This window comes from Engraulis encrasicolus, chromosome 10 (genome assembly GCF_034702125.1).
Source record: "Engraulis encrasicolus isolate BLACKSEA-1 chromosome 10, IST_EnEncr_1.0, whole genome shotgun sequence".
NCBI classification, from domain to species: Eukaryota; Metazoa; Chordata; class Actinopteri; order Clupeiformes; family Engraulidae; genus Engraulis; species Engraulis encrasicolus.
This window is the reverse complement of record NC_085866.1, coordinates 36,350,338-36,370,703: the sequence shown is the minus strand read 5'-3', so window position 1 is coordinate 36,370,703 and position 20,366 is coordinate 36,350,338. Positions and strand designations below refer to the sequence as shown.

The 20,366-nt window shown below is 42.3% G+C and overlaps 2 protein-coding genes across 9 annotated transcripts in view; both read left to right on the top strand.

Moving 5' to 3' along the window:
- Positions 1-10,367, top strand: part of fgd1 (FYVE, RhoGEF and PH domain containing 1) — a 60,497-nt gene extending 50,130 nt beyond the window's left edge. For both annotated transcript variants that reach the window (XM_063208749.1, XM_063208750.1), the window contains exons 12-17: positions 188-218; positions 489-590; positions 2,508-2,636; positions 3,086-3,244; positions 4,860-5,006; positions 6,486-10,367. In XM_063208749.1, the coding sequence (XP_063064819.1) occupies positions 188-218; positions 489-590; positions 2,508-2,636; positions 3,086-3,244; positions 4,860-5,006; positions 6,486-6,755 (838 nt within the window). In that variant the 3' untranslated portion in view covers positions 6,756-10,367. The remainder of the gene's footprint in view (positions 1-187; positions 219-488; positions 591-2,507; positions 2,637-3,085; positions 3,245-4,859; positions 5,007-6,485) is intronic.
- Positions 10,368-12,973: 2,606 nt separating this feature from the next.
- The window catches only part of tfe3a (transcription factor binding to IGHM enhancer 3a), a 29,701-nt gene continuing 22,308 nt past the window's right edge, over positions 12,974-20,366 (top strand). For 3 of the 7 annotated variants that reach the window (XM_063208744.1, XM_063208746.1, XM_063208742.1), the window contains exons 1-2: positions 12,975-13,762; positions 17,304-17,420. In XM_063208744.1, the coding sequence (XP_063064814.1) occupies positions 13,590-13,762; positions 17,304-17,420 (290 nt within the window). In that variant the 5' untranslated portion in view covers positions 12,975-13,589. Of the gene's footprint in view, positions 13,763-15,243; positions 16,411-17,303; positions 17,421-20,366 lie in introns of those variants that run through there. The other 4 variants (XM_063208747.1, XM_063208743.1, XM_063208748.1 and 1 more) reach the window with 3 other exon arrangements.

The following is a 20,366-nucleotide window of genomic DNA, read 5'->3' as shown; positions in this document are numbered from 1 at the left end:
GATTTCCCCCTGAAATGATTGTAGGAGATCTATAGAACGTCCTCTGTTGTAACTCTTGGCTTCAGGAGCACAATAGGTGATTCAGAGGATCCTGAATGAACTGTCCTATTGGTTGTATAACGTGTATAAACACTGCTTAAGTAGATTATGGTGGACGCATCCCAATGTCTCTTTTTGTCTCTCGCAGGACCGAAGAGGAGAAGAAGGACTGGATTCAGGTGCAGTTATATACATAACCACTATTGTTTTGAAAAGACTGCAGTCTTTTATAATATGTACATATTTGTATTCTTTATATTTTCCTGTGGTGAATATCCCTGTTCGAAAATCAGCATAAGCAGCTGGAGTCCTTTCTAAACTATTTCAATAGAATGAATATCTCTTTTCTTATATACTGTATATTAATGAGTACTGTATCTCTCTTCCTCTGCCTTATTCTTCTTCTCCTCTGCCTTTTCTGCTCTGGTCCTTCTCCTTCTCTCCTCCAGGCTATCCAGGCCACCATCCAGAGGCATGAGCAGACCCTGGAGACATTCCGTATGCTCAACTGCTCCTTCCGCGAGGAAGACTACACTCCTCCCAACTCTCCGGTAAGACAAAATGGCCCTCGCATCACACATCACCTCTCCTTCTCCAGTACCTTGTTTTCAATTATAAAAGAACCTCTGTTATAACCTTGTTGTAACCAAAATCATAATGACCTTAATTGTGCATTTTGTCAATTGTTATTTTAAAGTCTTAATCTGTTTTTAAGGTCGTATGTAAAGTCATAACAACGTTTTATGTTATAGTTGAGTCTGTGTGCATTTTTTTTTTTGCTGAGTGCCCATTTGCGCAGGGGCCATAACAGCACTATGCAACTTTAGCAGTTACAAACCCCAACTCCGATGAAGTTGGGACGTTTGGTAAACAGTGAATAAAATCAAAATGCTATCATTTTCAAACCATTCAATCTATTCATTAGATGGAGAATAGTGAAAAGACAACATATTAAGTGTTAAAACTGAGAAAAAATATTGTTTTGGGGGACATATGTACTCATTTCTAATTTGATAAATCCAACACGTCTCAAAAGAGTTGGGACGGGGACAATAAATGGCAGCAAATGTCGAGGAAGACTAAGAACAAAACAAAAGACAACACTTAACAGTTAAATACATTAACCGATGAGATGATTTTATATAAAAAACAGTGTTAATTCCTATCTTGGACATGATTTCACCAGCTTAAATGGTGGGTGTATTCCTTGTCATGTTTTGCAATGTTTTCCTTTCTGTAGTGCTTACAGTGTGACAGGTCTTGACCAAAAACCCACCATTTTATCACCTGCTGGTCCTTATGATGGAGCCAAACTGTTAAAACATAGTAGAGAATGCAATTTGACCTTACTATGTGGCAGTAATCGAAGATCTCCCTTCAAAATATAATGCATGAGTGGCTTTTCATGCTGTTTAAAACCCATTTATACCATTCAGCACTGTATTTAACTCTACAGATGAGTGAGAACATCTTAACCAATGCACTACTGCACCCGCATGCCATCATGGAGGCTGACTTTTGAAGCTAGCACTAACACAAGTTGGATGGTCCATTTTTACTGTAGCACAGGATGTGCAATGCTCTATTATTGTCAAAAAGAATGGACTTCTACAACTTCTGCTGACTTCTGTAAGCAAAGGACAGTTTCCCATGTCTTCTGGGTCTATTTCAAGTGAGCTCAGGTGCTTAGGAGAATGTTACACCCCTGTATCATTTTCATGCATTAAGCATTCTTAATATGGTAAATTTTCAATAGCTCTAGCACTCCAGGAATTAGAGTGAGACTACAGCCAATATATATTTCATGATGTCATGAACCTATACAATGATTGTATTAACAAAAATATGTCTTATATACACTCAATTGTGGTAAATCAAAGGGAATTCAAAAATGTATGTAATAACTATGGTAATTATTCCCTTTGTATCTTTAATTCTGAGTGACTCAGCCTCTCTGTGATGATCTTATACCTGGACACCTATATTGTCCGTCAGTACAATTCATTTTGAAATGTTCTTCTTTGTTGTTTTATCTTATTTGGATGTTTACTAACTTTCACTGATCCCCGTCCCAACTCTTTTGAGACGTGTTGGATTTATCAAATTAGAAATGAGTACATATGTCCCCCAAAACAGTATTTTTTCTCGGTTTTAACACTTAATATGTTGTCTTTTCACTATTCTCCATCTAATGAATAGATTGAATGTTTTGAAAATGATAGCATTTTGATTTTATTCACTGTTTACCAAACGTCCCAACTTCATCGGAGTTGGGGTTTGTAGTTAACCATCTTCACCAAGTTGGTAGATATTTAAATAAGTAATTACCAGGTGGATGGAAAGACCTGTCAAGTCAGCCATCATTGCTGTCTGTCGACAGGGTGCCACACTTGCAATATCTACTAGTTGCCAATACAGTACATGACACAGTGCCACCATGTTACACCCTTGTTCTCCTCCTTTCTCAGAACTGCACGGAGCTGGGCAAGCGTGCCCCGACACCTATCCGAGAGAAGGAGGTGACGCTGTGCATGAAGTGTCAAGAGCCCTTCAACTCCATCACCAAGAGGCGCCACCACTGCAAAGCCTGTGGACACGTAAGGACCCTTGGCGTTAAGATTACATGTTTCCAGCCCAGCTTACCCCACCAGTATAGCAGAGCCTATATAGTGACCTACAAAGACAACTTATTGAGGTTACACTGGAGAGTGGACATGATTGCACTTCCCTTAACTTCCTACTTAATGATGATAGCAATTGAAATAATCGAGTAACGTCCTTGTTTTTAACTAAAACGTACACTGTGTAGTACACATGCAGTACTCACTTTGGATTGAACTCCTGCTATAGGTGACAATAATCAAATAATCTTGTTTTAAATGTTCTCTGTGCAACATTTCACTTTTATTTCCACCTTGCGATAAGTGCACACTTAATCACCTCCATCTGTGCCTGTCACATTAAGGTAATGACATGAAAAGGAAGTAACGCTTCCCGACTGTGTGCTCTTCCTTCCTGCCTTTCCGTCTTCCTGTCTGTCTGGCAGGTGGTGTGTGGAAAGTGCTCGGAGTTCCGCGCCCGCCTCTTGTACGACAACAACCGGGCGAACCGTGTGTGCGTGGACTGCTACACCACACTGGTGGGGGTGCCCCCCTCCCCAGCCAGCCTCAGCAGTAGCTCACAGAGACGCCGTTCCATCCTGGAGGTGTGTGTGTGTGTGCGCGTGCGTGCACAACGTGTGTGTGTGTGGCCAATATAACGGGTGCCAGCTAGCCAAGCTTGGTGTGGAATGTTATTAAACCTCCCTCCTGACACCTTCAAAACATGTACTACCAACTGTGCTAATTGCCGGACGTTTAGCTGAATTGCTAGCATGTCTGCCTGGCCTTCCCAGCCTTAGTTGTTGTGAGGTTGCAGATTCAAGTCTGGATATGCACTGCACATGATGGCCTCAGTTATCAGGGTATGCGATAGGCATTGGCTGACACGGCAATCACATAGGGCACCAAATGTATTGGGGGTGCCAGTTACACTAAAAGTTCAAAAAATTCGAACATCAGGCGATGTGAAACATTAAACTTAACGTCTGCAGTGGTTGTCCATGGACACTCGCTATACAATGTATGTAGGTACTAGATCAGATGTACAACGTTCTGTTTTCAGATGCCAATTCCTAAATACACAAAAGGGAAAGGGGGTGCTCACCTTGGGCACCAAATTGACCAGAACTGGCCTATTGGTCACACCAACAATGTGGGGCAGTTGAAACCAATAACCTGTGACTCTACATCAGTGGTGGTGGAAGTCTTTTTTTCATTCGAGGGGTCACTTCAAATTTCACAAAGTCCTCCAAGGGCCGTACTATGAACACAAACCAGGATATCCCCTTGCACTTTAGGCCTGTATGGAAGGTGGTCATCTTTAGACCCGACCTTCATTATGTTCCCTGAATATACAACTTAATTGTATTGCAAATGTAATCTCTAACATTTCTTTACAAAACAGTGTTATATTTTATGTGAATCTGCTTAACATTGAAATTGTTGGTACCGGATAAGATGGCCTCAATGGTCGTAAACGGCCCTCAAGACAGGTTCCCCCTCTCTTCTCTACATGAACGGAAACAGAATTCTACATCATAGAGAACTATAGGAGACAGTCTGCTTATAATGCACGGCTCCACTTGACCCACAGGAGCAGAGAGCGAGTGTAAAGTGGACCACATGACTCTCTTGAGAGTTGTACTCTACTTGGCATGCCTGCCAGGGCCAACGCTGTTGATAAGTTGCATAAGGCTCTTTAGAACGCAGCCATAGCACGCTTGCATACTCACTCCATACCATACTCTCTCCACAGCATACTCGCCCCACAGCATACAGTATGCTCCGTCATGTACTGTATTTGCTTGATGTAATATTGTACACCAGTACTTGCTTGATGTTACTTATTCCAAGGTACTTATTCCATCGAATGGCTGGAAATAAACATTGCCAAATTTGAACCTTCATCAACCACTGAAAAATGAAATGGTAAAATAGACCAGTTAGTAAACAATACATTATTATCTTTATTGTCAGAAAAAAGCTCTTAGCATTTAGCTAGTAGTTGATGCTCATTTTCTTCCCTACTCCATACAAACTTCACATCGCTCTGCAGGTAGCATACTTGCCTATGCATACTTGTTCCGCAGCATACTCAGCCGAGATGTCAGGTTATGAGAGATGATATCTGATGTGATGTTGAAGTAAATAAATGAGACAACTGACCTTTTCTGTGTGTGTGTGTGTGTGTGTGTGTGCGTGTGTGCATGTTTGCCACAGAAACAAGCCTCGGTGGCAGCGGAAAACAGCATCCTCTGCAGTTTCCTGCAGCACATGGAGAAGGGAGGGGGCCGCGGCTGGCAGAAGGCCTGGTTCGTCATCCCAGAGAACGAGCCTCTGGTGCTCTACATCTACGGAGCGCCACAGGTGAGACAGCGAGACAGGCAGACAAACAGACATTCCTGTGGTGCTGTTTGTTAGTGGTGCTCTTGATGCTCTTGGTGCTCGTGGTGTGCATAGTCATCAAGTTCCTCGTCTGGTGTGTAGGGTTCAGACGAGTGCTAATGACGTTGTTTCTGATCATGGTTGTGATTATAGTAAGTTGTAGTTATCGTAGTTGTCCTTATCTCCTGCTTAAATCTGTAGTGGTTTGATTATTATCAGGATAATATAATGTTATGTTGGTGGTGTTGAGTGATGAATTCCAAACAATCTTTGAAAAAAAAATGCACTTGTTTACAGCTTTGAAAGGTATAGCACCAGGCAAGGCATGGATTCAAAGCAATAAAAGAGTGCTGGTGGGCATTGATATATGGAACAGTGTTTAAACAAAGACACACATTTTCAAACTACTTTCCAAACAGTAGTTGAATATTTTAGCAACATATAGTACGTAAATATGCACCCCGTCAGCCAGTTAAAAAGCTGCATTTTATTTGACCTGGGTCATCATATTCGGTAGTACTGTAATAATTACAACATTATAAATCTACAGAAGTCTCATTCTTGTTGATCTTGTGGAGTTACTAAAGGTCAGTAAATAACAGAACGAGGCGTACAGTACATTTAAAGAGCATGGCTGCTTGGGGCGTCATCTGACTCCTGACTTGTTCCCCTGCTTCAGTACGTTAAAGATTCCCATTCATCCAGGTCATGTTAGTCAAGGGAGTGTGACTGGAAGCAACTGCACCTCTTTCTTTGAACTTGGAGCGCAAGTTTGCCAGGAGCTTGGTCTTTCTTGTTGTATCCTTATGGTGCTTGGCGTTGTCCATATAATGGTTTTGTGTGTGTGTGTGTGTGTGTGTGTGTGTGTGTGTGTGTGTGTGTGTGTGTGTGTGTGTGTGTGTGTGTGTGTGTGTGTGTATGTGTGTGCAGGGCTACACAATTAATTGAAAATAATCGAAAATTGTGATATAATCGTGATATCGACATCGATATTTCAATCGAGATTTAATCATGGCAATAGTGACCTACCTTCGAGAGCCTCCTTGAAGCCAGAACATACTGACAGGCTGGTGTTTCTGGCCAGAAATCACCTTAGTTTCATGCTATTGCCTTTTACATAATTATTACAATTCATTTTATTTTGCTCATCCCGTATATAAAAATCATTCTTGGTTATATTTCATTTTGTTATATATTTTTTTAAATCAGCAAAAATCAATAATCGTGATTATGATTTTGACCCAAATAATCGTGATTATGACTTTTTCCATAATCTTGCAGCCCTATGTGTGTGTGTGTTTGTGCATGTGTGTTTGTGTGTGTCTGTGTCTGTGTATGTGAATGTGTATGTGTGCACGCACGTGTGTGTGTGTGCATGAGTGCGTGCGTGTCTGTGTCTGTGTCTATGTAGATGCATTTCTAATGTATGTTTGTGTGTGTGTGTGTGTCTGGATGTTGTAGGACGTAAAGGCCCAGCGCAGCGTGCCCCTGATCGGGTTCGAGGTGTCCCTCCCGGAGCCATGTGACCGGCTGGAGCGTCGGCACGCCTTCAAGATGAGCCAGAGCCACCTGACCCTCTTCTTCAGCGCTGACAGTGAGGAGCTGCAGCGCCGCTGGATGGAGGTCCTATCACGCGCTGGCAAGGGGGAGGACTTACAGGCCCACGGGCCAATCACGGAGGCCCTGGAGGAGGAAGGGGAGGAGTTAGCCCATGTGGCAGAAAGCACATGATTTGTCTATAAAACCACAACAGCCGCAAACAAAACAATCCAACAGATCCTATCACGGATATCATTCCCCTTTTGCACACACACTCGGAACTGTACAAAACACACACACACACACACACACACACACACACACACACACACACACACACACACACACACACACACACACACACACACACACGTGTACATGAACAGCGAAAAACCACAGACACACCCTTCCAGACATATACAGGCGCATGCCAATACAAGCACACACACACACACACACACACAGACAAACTCTCTCGCACACACATACGCCCTCACTTCTCTATATTATGTGTCAGCTGTCAGTTGCATGCAATATTTACAGGTCCGTTTCTCTGTGTATTGCTCATCTTGTGAGTGACCAGTGTTTGCAATCCTGCCAAAGTGTGTACACCCTCGAGCCAGAGCGTGCCAGAGACACTTGACTGTATGCACTTCTATTACTGAATAGAAACCCACCCTATCGCTCTCTCTCTCTCTCACACTCCTCTCCTCTGGCTAACCACATTTTCTCCTCTGATGTTCAGTTGCAACACCCAACTCGCTCTTTCTGCCAAAACGTTGCTGTGTACTGTACGTACGTTGTTTGTTCAAAATGAGTGCGGTCTGTTTGGGGTGGAGTGTTTGTAACTGTGTTCTTGCTGGCAGAAGGAATCGTGATGTTTCTTTAAAAAATCTTCGGGGGCCGTGACAGTTCTGTTATGTCATTAAGTGTGTGTTCTACATGGGGAAAGGCGTGGTTAAGTTCAGTTTGAGGGATACGGCGTGTGTGTGTGTTTCAAGACAGGAATGAGGATGATCAAGGAGATGCCACTGTTAGCCTCCATGCTGATCTCAGGTCAGCTTGCACAAATAAATATAGAGACTGCAGTGCGTGTGTGAGCCAATGATGGGCAAATGGTGCAAAAAGGGTTTTAAAAGACGTTATTCACGTTATTTTTCAAGAAAGAGGTTATAATTGTACATGTAATCTGGCAATACATTAGTTTACTGCCCCGTTGAAGGTTTGTTCACAATGGTGTTTCGACAAGCATACATAATAGTCACTTTAAAGGCTGTTTAAAGAAAAACAGAACAAGATGTCTACAGTTAATTTATTGAATACCATTTGTGGAAACATCCTGTGGTCTAGGGTATCTACCAGGTCTGGGCTGGGATTAAAAAAAAGGCATGGGCGTTTTTGCATGGCCCCTTGTAGGCCCACCGGGAAATGCGCTGCATGCCAGATTACCAGTCCAGGCCTGGTATCTCCCACTGGTGCTGTGTAGAGAGAGCTTCAAGACCAACCAATCAAGCAAATCAGCCACTTATAACGATCTTATAATTTGTTATAATGGGCAGCGTCTCTTTAGTGCCTGTCCAGGGTCTGTTTGATGCAGGCTCAAGAGCGCTAATGTGGTCGCTCAGCAGCACTGTGGAGGGGATTTGCTCTCTTTTTTTTTACTATGACGATGAAATCCTATTTTACTAAACAGCCCCTCTGCCATCTAGTGGAGAAGGACTGTAATTGCAGCCTCTTAGTAAGGCTGACTGTCCCCTTCTCAGTCATATCGAAGAAGAGATATATCCTTCCAAAACAATAATAATATTAATAATAATTAAAAAAAATAGGAAAAAGTTGCTCTTAAATATCTCTTGTTCCATATATATAATAAATATATATAGATTGTGACTGATTCTATAGCTTTTCAGAAGTATACCCTTTGAAGCTCATGTTTTTTTAAACTTGAGTACGTCATTTTTGTGAAATTGTGCATGGAAGTCAGTAAGCGACAAGGAAGGCTCTTTTTTTCTGGTATTTGATAAAGACTGTAGATAATGAGAGTGAATTTGTAGCAAGATGATTTTAAAAAAGGTCTGAAAATAAGGCAGATTTGTATCCTCGTAACATCAGTGGCAATGCCTTATGAAGCATTTTGATAAATAATAGAGAAAGTATATATGAAGAAACACTTGGCAGATGTTATGACTGAAATATTGAGTGTTTTGAATAGCAGTGTTTTTTTTCTTTATGCGAAATACAAAAGGTTATCGGCACCTGCATTTGTATATATAATTTATTCTCCTCAAAAGCCCAGTTTTGTGGGTCTGGTATCGTTGAGAAAGCGTGGTGTTTTTCTGTCATTTGTGGTCAGATTTGGACTCCTTTGGATCAATGTGGTGGATATATTGCCTATGCCAATGGCAAAGACTTCAGCTCTTATGTATATGCTTCCTGACACAAGTACTCGGCATAAAAGAGTAAAAGAAACAATCGTTTTATTTTCTTCTTTTTTTGGTTGTTTTTCGTTTTTATTTTATTTCTCACCAACACATTGTACCTGTGAAATGACTTCTGCATTTTTTTCTGGTATCATTTTGGTCCTGCTTCCTTCTTTCCTGTCCTGTTTATTTCTCTATTCAAAAACAGACCCAATCTTAGTCAGAAGCCGAAGGGTTGTTTATATACAGTTCAGCATCTTGTGTCAGCTTTTTGTTCTTTTCTTTCCTTTCCATGTGAAGAAAGAAAATAGAGAATACACATATGTAATTCAAGTGGTAAAAAAAAATAAGTATATGGGACAAATGTCAACCAGTTCCAGATGTATTGACATCATGTAGTGCTGATTAAGTATTTGTTGTGAGAGAAAAATAGAAAACGACACTTGTCATTTGATCATTCCGCTTTTAAAAAAAGATAAGAATGATCTTTGTATGTATCTGCTGTATGTTTCTACCCTTAGCATTATCACTATTGAATCATGCCTTACAGTACTTGTCATTTAGCGTCTCCATCTTCTTTATTTTTGACCTCTGCTTTTGCCAAAGTATACTGCGGGAACACAACTGAGTCATCGTTTGAGTCATTCAGTACATTTCTGTCGATTTGTGTTTATCTATGTGTGTGTGGTTTTTTTATTTTTATACCTTGTATTTATTGTCATTTTTCTTTTTTTAAAATTCCAGTTGGAAACGCATTAGGCCGAAACACAAACATGTGGCTTAATGAAAGCAAGTAGAATCTGTTCATGTCCAGATTAAATATTCTGTATCCCTAATTTAATTTAGTGCATGATTTTTTGCTTGTGTTTTTTTTCTTGTTTTCCCATCATTACTTGGTTTTAGTCAGATTATTCACACTCTATCGAGTACACAAGGCTACCCTGATGCCTTGGTTACATGTTCATGATATCTTAGGACACTAATCTTTTCTTTATTTTTCTTTATGTTACAGCTGAAGCACAAGCTCATCTTGAGAACAAACACTTGCAATGATTTTAGGGCACTTCAGTGTAGGACACTTCCGATGTCACACTATTTCTGATGTCTTGACACATTTGAGTTGCATTTTTAAAAACGCTTATTTTGAACTCAGCAGGGCCTCTTTGCAGTACTCTTTTAGTAGGTTAAGCCTACAGTGAACATTACCAGACTGTTGCAGTGTCAAGGGATCAGCTGTAAAACAATGTTGTGTTTTTAGTAGTTACTGTACATTTATTTCAAGACAAGATGGGCTCAGTCTTACTAAACCACTGCAGATGTGAAGCACCATCAAAGGATTACAATGTAGACCTGTGTAAAATAAAACAAAATCTGTGGTTCTGTTTGCCGTTTCAACGTGTGAAATCAAATGAATGGCCACCAATAGTCCAGTGATGTCTCAGCAAATGCGGACATCTTGGGTTCAGAAAGAAAGACTCCTGCCACATTAATGTCTGCCAATTCACTAAGCCAGCTGGGTACATGAGATAATTTGTGAAATCATCTGCGTTGAGAGCACAGCCGAAAGGAATGCATGGTTGGGACTTTGACTTTCTCAACCCAGTTTGTCCCTCTGTAACCTCCTCGATCATATTCTCCTCCTGGGATGCACTGGCAAGATCAAAATGGTGAACAACTCTCCTCAGTGACACTCACATGGCTACATGTCTTTTTGTACATATATGAATTCATGACAAGTTAATTACTGACAAGTCATTAGTGGTTCTCATTTTGTCTACTCTGTGGCAACAATATATATAAAAAACAAATCAGGGATCTCTATACTCTTGGCCTACTACATTTAGTGGTCTGGCTTCAGTCCACCATAGGAATTCACCTCAGGAGATATATACAGTATTCCTTAACTCGCTGTGTATGGTGAGTCTGAAAATGGCTCAAGGGTCAAACGCAGTTGTGGATCTTCCACTCAGTATTAACTGAAGTGCTGTTTGAAAGTCAACAAAATATGTACTGTTAACAAAAGGTGTTTGGTCATCTGCAACAAAAAATAAGCCCAAGACCATATTAAATTCATAGTCATCTGGTGGTGGCAATCTCTCACAATTAAAAGGGAGCACCAAAGGGAGAACTATTGGTGTTCGATTTGCCCAGCTATTTAATTGTGCTGTTGTAAAACAAAATATGGTATGCATGCATATGTATGCAACACGTCACAGTGATGTTAAGACCTAAAGAGCTCAACAGTTCAGTACACCTCTAGAACAAAATTACCTCTACTACATCAAGGGCAGGACAAGGCTAGCCTAGTTTTACCATCCCCTCATACTAATTTCAAGAATGAAACAAGAACAATCCCAGGTAGCCAACTAGCCCCCTCCCCAATGCTAGATTCACGAGATGTTTGTTTGGCGCCACTTGCTGGTGACCCAAAACACTGCGGGGGGACACAAAGACAGATCATTGCAATACCTTGCCCAACCTTCTCCGGGGGTCAAGGTAAATGGTACAATAGGATGGTAAAACCGGGCTAGGATAAGGCTTTAGGTGCTATATTCCAATAGCTGATGAAAAGTGATTGATCTGTGCCTTTACCTTTGTTTATTCGTTCATTCCGCTTTGTTCTCCGGGCTTCAACCATGTATGCCAAACAAACTCCCAGAAAGAGCAAGTGCCTCTCCATCAGTGCTATATATATATTCACCAGACTCATTCAGCACCAGTTAATGTCATCTATGCACTGTGAGTATGATGTGAGTGGTACTAAAGGGGATCAGGCTTCCTTTCAGTCACCATCTTCTCTTGCCAGACAGCCCAGATAGGAATTCTGGAGGACACAGGAGACAATGTTATCAGTGTTAATTCAACACTTAGGCCTAGAGACTAGGGCGAACTAGAAAAGTGTTGTATTTACTGTAACTCCCTACGTTCAGGATTAACACGGCAAAATTCACTGTGCTGGGACTGATCGATCTGAATATGCTGTGGTGAGCTGTGGTCAAGAGCAATTACAGCAGTTCAGCATTGGGTTTATTGAGGGGTCTTGCTAAACCAAACCATCTCTACGGTCTCCACAGTTTTTCTTTTTTTGTTTCATGGTTACAAACTGTATAGGTTTATTGTAAACACGACATGAGTACAACAATAATTGCTATTATAATTATTATTGTTATTTACTATTATTATTATTTTAGTGGCAGGCCACTGGGTACCATTGTATGTTGACATCCCAAATGAATCTGTGCAAGATCATGACAATGTTTATGAATTTAAAAATGAATAAAATAAACGGTCAGTGTCAATCAGCTTGGCAACACTCGTCGTCGTTTATGAAAGTGGAGCAAGCCTCATTTCAAAGCTTTTGATTATTTTTTTAATATCATACACATTTATCATAGCCTACTATGATCATATAGGCCTCTACATATAACGTAGGCTATACAGTGCATGCATCACAGACCTGTGGCATGCATAGTCTCCTATATCACAAACTAATAGCCACTTGATTATGCTTGTTGCTTTGTTTCCAGAGAAGTTCATACCAGAGGAGATGGTTAGTTTGATAAGCTTTTGTTGCGTCTTTGCCCTCCCTATTAATTAATACTATTATTAATAATAGGCCTTGTTCAGCCTAGATTCAAGCCGAAGCCCATGTCAGCAAGGTCAAAATGCCGGGCCAGGGGCCCCAACATGCTTGAGGAAGAAAAAATAATGGAATGAGAAAATGTAGCACTAATAGGCCTATCCATCCACCGAATTATAACCCTACTATAAAAAGAGGCTCTTTTTACAGATTGTAAGCTCCATATTACCTTTTGAACCAACAATGGCCCAAATGATGTAGTTGTTTTCCAGTGGCGAGAGGGGTGATGAAATATTTTGGTAAGATAAACAATCCTCATCTCACACCACATTGGTCAGAGAGAACCGACGTACCACGGTGCAAGCTCAATCATTGGTTCTCAGCCTTGCCTGTCAAATCTCGGCTGATCCCTTGTTTTCGAGGCGAAGGTTGAGTCATCTGCGGATTTTCCCCTTCCGTACCAAAAAAAAATGATACGACTACAGTCAGTGATCCACTTTCACTGGTCGATACAAGCTTCTGAGCTAAGTTCGGTCTTTGTCGGCTAACTAGCTCTCTGCCTCTGCTCATTCATTCAACTAGAAATGCAAACTGTCAACTCGGCGGTCATTTCCACCACTACCATCAAGCGTGTGTGAATGAAGTATTGAAGTAAGGGCAGATTCGTGTGCACTTATTCATTCGTGCGAATAAGTTTGCTCTCGCTCGCTAAAGCAGGGTTGCGTTAGCTAGGTCGACTCGTAAACAAGGTGTCGTTAACTGAAGAATTAGGTCAACAATCATCCGTAGTTTGTAGAGTTCCGCCATATTTCATTGCTGGTTATGTTCCTATAGTTTGGTTGGTACCGCTAACTCGGTTGAACATTGCACTTTACCTCGCTCGCTGTCCATCCTAGCAGGTTAGTGGTGGGCGTAACTAATAATTAGCTTTCTAAAGCGAACCCGCGAGCTTGCTGTTCTCTACTCCAGTAGAGAGTCTACCTGGGATACTAATAATATTAATAAAACACTTTTTCCGGCGGAGACATGTCTGTTCGCTCTGCCCCAGAACCGAAGAAGGGCGAAGGAGAAAAGGGAAATGAGGAATTTTATTTGAACTTCAATCCGATGTCCTTACCCGGGCAACGGGCGCCCCATCAGCAGCAACAGACCGTGTTCGTGATTCTTGACTCGGACCCAGAGGCCCTGAACCTCATCAGGTAAGTTGATGCACCTCACAAGTTGGGAGACCGCTGACTGTCATTTTGTTTAGTTTCTACACAAGAATCCAGTCTGATAACATCAGATAGGCCTACATCACACAGATCATGATTTGGCTTGCACAACTGAAATATCCAAGTTGGAAAATGCAGAGAAAGTTCTACACTGTCCATATTTTATAATAGCCTCGATATTAGCCTTCGACTTGCTTACAAAATGATGGAGGTAAGTGTCTCTGTCAGGTAACAAGTAGGTAGGCCTATATATGGGTAGAGGTAAATACAGAATACACTGAAATGAAACGATGGCATTGGATTAACTTCAGAATGAAAGGTTTCTATTCTTTTGTTTTTAGGTTGGCAGGGCACAAATTATTTTGCAATGCTGCAATATTTTCTGCTGAAATGCCTTGAAGTGCTGTGGGGTTGGCCCACTCAGCTCTTCTGTGTGTGTGTTTGTTTTGAGGGCCAGGCCTCAGATAGGCCAAGAGGTTGGTAAAGAACACACATACTGCCATGCATGCCTTTTTGTAGTAAAGACACTTGTTATCATTGGTAAAATAGTCTTTATCTCCCCCTTGACCATTATGTAGGCTATTAGATTAGGATGATATATCAGATCTCTGTTCATTTGGTTATAATGGGACAATTGTTTTGTGTTGTATACCATTAAGGGTTTCACAAACAGACTGTTGTCCTTTGTTACCACTGCCAGCTGCCCCAAGTGAGCAGTTGATTCAATGCAGGATACAAATCCAGCCTGTGTGTAAAGAGCCTCTGTTTTTTGGTCATCCAAAGAGTTATGCAAAAGAAGAAGTCCAGTTGCTTACAAGTAATGTCTTTGGATAACATGGTCTGGACTCTGGGATAATGAATGACAAACACATCCAGCCGGTGTAAAAGGCTTCTGAGTTGTGCCTCTGTTTATGCGATCCAAAGAGGTTGAAAGCAACTGAACTTCTTGCAATAGATTTGATTACAAGTAACGTCTTCGGATAACATAGTCTTGACTCTGGAATGGTGAATGAGAACTTTCACAGAGCCTTTGCTGTTACTGAGGGCCCATAGAAAATGAATGGCTGACCATGGTCTCCCAGTGTAGCTAAACAGTCGAGCGTCTGTCAGTTTGTGGATTTCTGCTGACCTCGCTCACGCTGTGAAGTTGAACTTGTTAAAAGGACAGTGCATGTGCTTTTATATCACAACCACAGGCAACCCAGCCATGAGAAGGACCGTGGAAAAAAGTAATAAACTGTAGGCCTCATACAGTTGTAAATGTACAATAACAATGACATAATCCAATAAAAATCACACCATTTAAGCACGTGCTCTGTGTGGGTGGCATCAGAGGGTCTCTTTATGGCAATTCTCTCTCTCTCTCTCTCTCTCTCTCTCTCTCTCTCTCTCTCTCTCTCTCTCTCTCACTCTCTCTCTCTCTCTCTCTCTCTCTCTCTCTCTCTCTCTCTCTCTCTCTCACTCTATCTATCTCTATCTCTATCTGCGGTTGCCCACAGATACAGTACAGCCAATCACAAAGCAAGTGATCTCAGAGCGGCATGGAAAGTACCTTGTTTTGTTTTGTTAACAGCGAAGGTAGAAGTGGAACGGAAGAGTGTACAAGGTTTGCAAACATTTGCCCAGGGCTGATGTGAAGAATGCTTTGAAAATGTTAACTGCTGAAAAAAATCTGCTGTAATGGCCGTTTTTTTTTTTTTTTTTTAAACAACCCCTTGCCTGGACCTTGAATTCGGGAGGATGTGACTCAGCAAAATCCTCCCACACACTTCACTTCCTTTTTTCCACTCTTCATTCTTCCCCTTCTCCGCTCGTGTTTCGGAGGGATTTGGTCAAGCAGACTGTAAGCAGTAGGCTGTTTCACTCAGCTTATGGTCTGCAACATTATAGTATTGACCTAGTTGTGAAAGAGCTCTTCATTTATCTGAACGTTCTGATTTGTTGTATCACTCAGGTTTTATTGTTCCAAGGAAGAGTTTGTATCATGGTTGCTGATGATGACCAGCTTGTATCCTACACAAAACCAGTGCCTTTGTCAAATATGTTGCCCTGCATACTTTGCATTTCATTAAAAGCCAAATCAGACAGTGTTGTTGATACACTGTAACAGTTCAAAGTCGATACAAAAGTAACCCAGTGTTACAACGAGGGACACCCACATCAACATAATGATTAAGGCGCCCTCTAGTGGGCATGGCCAGGAAGGATTTAGTTTGCCTCCTATTTTTAGAAACTCAGTCGATATGTGTTTTGGTCTTTACAACCGTGCTTAACTCGGGCAACGGAGCGAGCTTATTTTACAGACCGTGGGTGTCCATTCGTTATTGTCACGACTTCCGCTAACCTTGATGTCAGTAAATGTGTGGCAGTCTGGCAGTGAAACGTAGAACTAGTTCTATTCCCGCGATGGTTTTCCCGGAAACCGGTGAGGGAAAGAGTACGTCGGCTCGAATGGAGAAATATGGCTACTCAGTGTAATCATGTATGGCGAGTAGCCTAGTCTTGTTGACAGAAATCGCTCGATATTCTTGCTTCTTACGAGTCTCTACTCAACGCTGTCAAAATCGCAGATTTAGGAGGTGCGAGCTTACATTGAAGTCTTCTCCTTTGCCCTCCCACGTCAGTGTGTCCATGTAAGTAACGGGGATAGCAGCAAATGTCAGAAGCAATGGCTGTGCATTTTCCCACTACATTCTCTGTGTTTACGTCTGCATACCCGTCCAATTTTAATCGTCATGTTTTTTTGGCAAGTGTCTTGTTATGCCATGTTTCTTGTGTTGTGTAACTTGTGTGACAGTAGTTAGTCGCGCGGTGGGCATGCTGGCGGGACACCAGTGTTTACATTCGTGTGGCACGCGCACAGGATGTGGCCCGCGCCTGTCAAGAATCTCAAAACGCCTGCTCTATGAATGAACCACAAACACTTTGCTTGCACTCGTTTTACATTGATATGTTGTTGTTTGACAAGTCATGTTGTGACTGTATGAGACCACCCTGCCATAGCCTAGTTTGCTCTATTGTGAACTGCTAATTATGTAAGAGCAGTGGGAAAGTACCGTCGGATTTAAGCCTCAGCAGCATAGAAATGAACAATTCTGGGGACTGTGTAGCTTCAACTTCAAGATCAAAACCTTCAGCCCTTTCTCTCACGTTTTCTCTCTTGGGCCTTTGATAGTAGCCCTACACACCTGGCTCTTTGCCTGTTGGGCTAGCTTGAAGACACAATTAAGTATGTCAGCACAGCAGTGCTGTGAAGTCAGCTGAGAAATGTAGAGTGTCGGTTTGTTGACAGCACGGTTGGGTGAGCAGAATCAGTCCATGACAAAACATCTCCAGTCACGCGTGTCCGAGTCTCTTTTGTCAGATGCACAGTCAAGCTGAACTACGGCATAAAAAACAAGAGCTATGTGGTGCTTTCAATTTTGTGTGATGTAAAAAAAAACTTTGTAATGATTGTTTTGTAATTTGTGATGTGGTTTGAATATGAAGTGTTTTTTAACGCATGGCTTGCCTTCCAATTTCTCAGCTTGGAACCGGTCCTTCCTGAATCTGGCATAGTGGCCGACATTGAAGTCGAAGAGATTCTTGGCACCTCGGCTACGGATACCTTCTATCAGCTGAAGAGTCAGCCCATCTCTCTCAGGTGAGTCCTCTACCTTCTGTGGCCGCCTGGCCTCCTCTTCTCTCGTCTCCTCTCCTGACTTCTTTGCTCTCATCGCATCTCCTTATATTATGAAGAGCCAGCCCATCCTATGCTCTCCAATCCTCTCCTCTGTTCTCCTCTCCTCTCCTCTCTGCTCTTCTCTGCTCTGCTCTTCTGTCCTCTGTTCTGTTCTCCTCTCCTCTCCTCTCCTCTCCTCTCCTCTCCTCTCCTCTCCTCTCCTCTCTGTCTGAAGAGCCAGGCCGTATCTCTCAGGTGAGTCATCCCCATTCACCCCACCCTCACTCACCCTACGCTACCTACTGTGTCCGGCTGCCCTGCTCTCCTCTCCTCTCCTGTCCTGTCGTCTCCTGTTCTCTTCTCTCCTCTCCCACCAGTGAGTAAACGGCCTGGCGTAAACCGTTAAACCCTAAAGCGTGGTGGTAATCCCACCCAGACTTAGAATCCAACAGCTTCCACCGCCCCCACACTACCGTGCAGCTTTGCCACCGGACTGAGTAGTGTTTTTACTGGAAACTTCTGTGAACTTCATGCTCTTACTGTAACTTAACCTGTGCAAACAGAAATTGCAGTTTAGAGGGGATTTTCACAACAAACTCTCAAGGCTGCTGGAAATAGCCTCCATACAGTGTCAAGTGCTTGGCAAGTCTGTCAGATGGTTGGCTAACTGTCATAGTCTTGCAACACAGAAAGCAATCTGAAGCCTGTTGAAATAAAGATGCCTGTACCTTTGTCATGACCTTTAGCATACATTATGAACCCGCATGTTATGTGGGTTTTGAGTACCTTATGCTGTTTTTCAGAGTCTTTTTGACATCCTGGTTTTTTTTGTCTCCTCCCCCTAACCCCCACCCTCCACCTGTTTGCCCTTGACTGTTGACTGTTGGTCCTGAAACAGGTTAGCACAGGCAGTGCTGGAGGGAGGGAAGGAGGGAAGAGAAGAGAAGAGAAAAGAGAAGAGAAGAGGAGAGGAGAGGAGAGGAGAGAAGAGAAGAGGAGAGGAGAGGAGAGGAGAGGAGAGGAGAGGAGAAGTGTAGTGGGGATCATGTTTACTGAACATCCCCTGCCTCTCCATCCAGGGCAGGGACTTCCCCACTACAGTGATTCAGCATAAATGAGAACTGTGTACTGTGTATAGCCCTGCATGGCTCATACGGGAAGAGGGCAGATCTAGAGAGGGAGGGGAGAGAAGTGAAAAATAGATAGAGAGAGAGATAGAGAGAGAGAGAGAGAGAGAGAGAGAGAGAGAGAGAGAGAGAGAGAGAGAGAGAGAGAGAGAGAATGGCAGAGGGAGAGAGAAAAGAAAGAGAATGGCAGAGGAAGAGAGACCCGAACATACTCCCAGTTATTAGGCCTGCTTGTTATTTGCCAGCCCAGCGTGCCCTTTTCCCTCTGGTGGACTGTGATAAATGGAGCAATGAGGGGTTGTCTGGGCAGACTGAGGTGATAACATTACCACCCCTGGCTCTGAGCTCCTCTTAAGCCCCTTTTCGACTAGTCCTGTTAGAACGGGGCTGCGCGCTGCTGGGGCGTGGTTTCGTTTTCTTTTTGCATTTACTCCACCCATACACACCCATCATCAGCTCAAACAGGGCTCAAACAGGGGCGATTATAGAATCGCGAAAGACGTGGTTCGAGGCGTGCGGAGCTGAGTTCCACTAGGCTAAATGTTGCCTGTGTTAGGATTTACCGGCATGTGAAAACACCTATCCCCACCCACGCACTTTAAAAATCAACTTTTCTGTCGGCAGTTTTTACAGTAGACAGAGAAAATTTGCTCAAGCAATTATCATGTTCTTTAAAGTAGCCTAACTCCAGTCCTTGGCCAAGGAGTTATATTATTAGCCTATTAGGCTATTATTTTAAAATCACGCTATTTCCAAAGCTCCACGCCTCCTCCTTGTGAGAAGTCGGGTTTTTTACCACCATGCAAAATAGGGCACACTAAAGTAGCCCTTTTCATTGCACATATCTTCATATACGAACCTGCAGAGGGATGGCGAATTTGCTGTTATCAAATTAAATGTAAAAATGAAAATTTCGAATGAAAAAGACAACTGTGGTTTTATTCGAGGGAACAAAGAACACAGCCATGACAAAAAAGATTTCCTCTCTATCCGGCTGGAGAACAACGCTATTGTTTACTTGAAGTGGCAACCGCTTAAAGTTAAATAACTTTGGATTTAAAGAACATAAACACGTGCCGTAACAACCTGTAAAAAGCTAAGAATCTCAGCTTTTGAACAAACCCTAACACATGTCTGTAGGTCTAGGTTAAGGTGATCGCTGGCTGTTCGGGAAAAAATGACGAGATTAAAAAAAATTGTTGGAAAGCGCTATTTTTTCGCTTGAAACAGCGGCCGCTTAAAGTTATGTAACTTTGGATTGAAAGAACATAAAAACGTTCCGTGAAAACCTGTAAAAAGCTAAGAATCTCAGCTTTCGAACAAGCCCTAACACATGTCTGTAGGTCTAGGTTAAGGAGATCGCTGTCTGTTCGAAAACAAAATGACGAGGTAAAAAAATGGTTGGAAAGCGCTATTTTTTCACTTGAAACAGCGGCCGCTTAAAGTTATATAACTTTGGATTGAAAGAACATAAAAACGTTCCGTAAAAACCTGTGAAAAGCTAAGATTCGCAGCTTTCGAACAAGCCCAAACACATGTCTATGGGTCTAAGAGAAGGAGATCGCTGGTTATATTTAGTCCTATATAGGTCCTATTGTTTAGATTAGGGCTTAGATTCACAATGGCGTGAAAACACGGTGTTGTCGCGGCTAGTTGCAGCAGCTGATCATACGGCCCAGTTCTAGTCCCTGTTGAATGGAAATGCGTGCGAGACAGCACCATCGACACACCGTCAAGTTTCATGAATATTTATAAAGCCCGCACCAGAACGCTGAGCCCAATGGAAAAGAGACTTACTGAA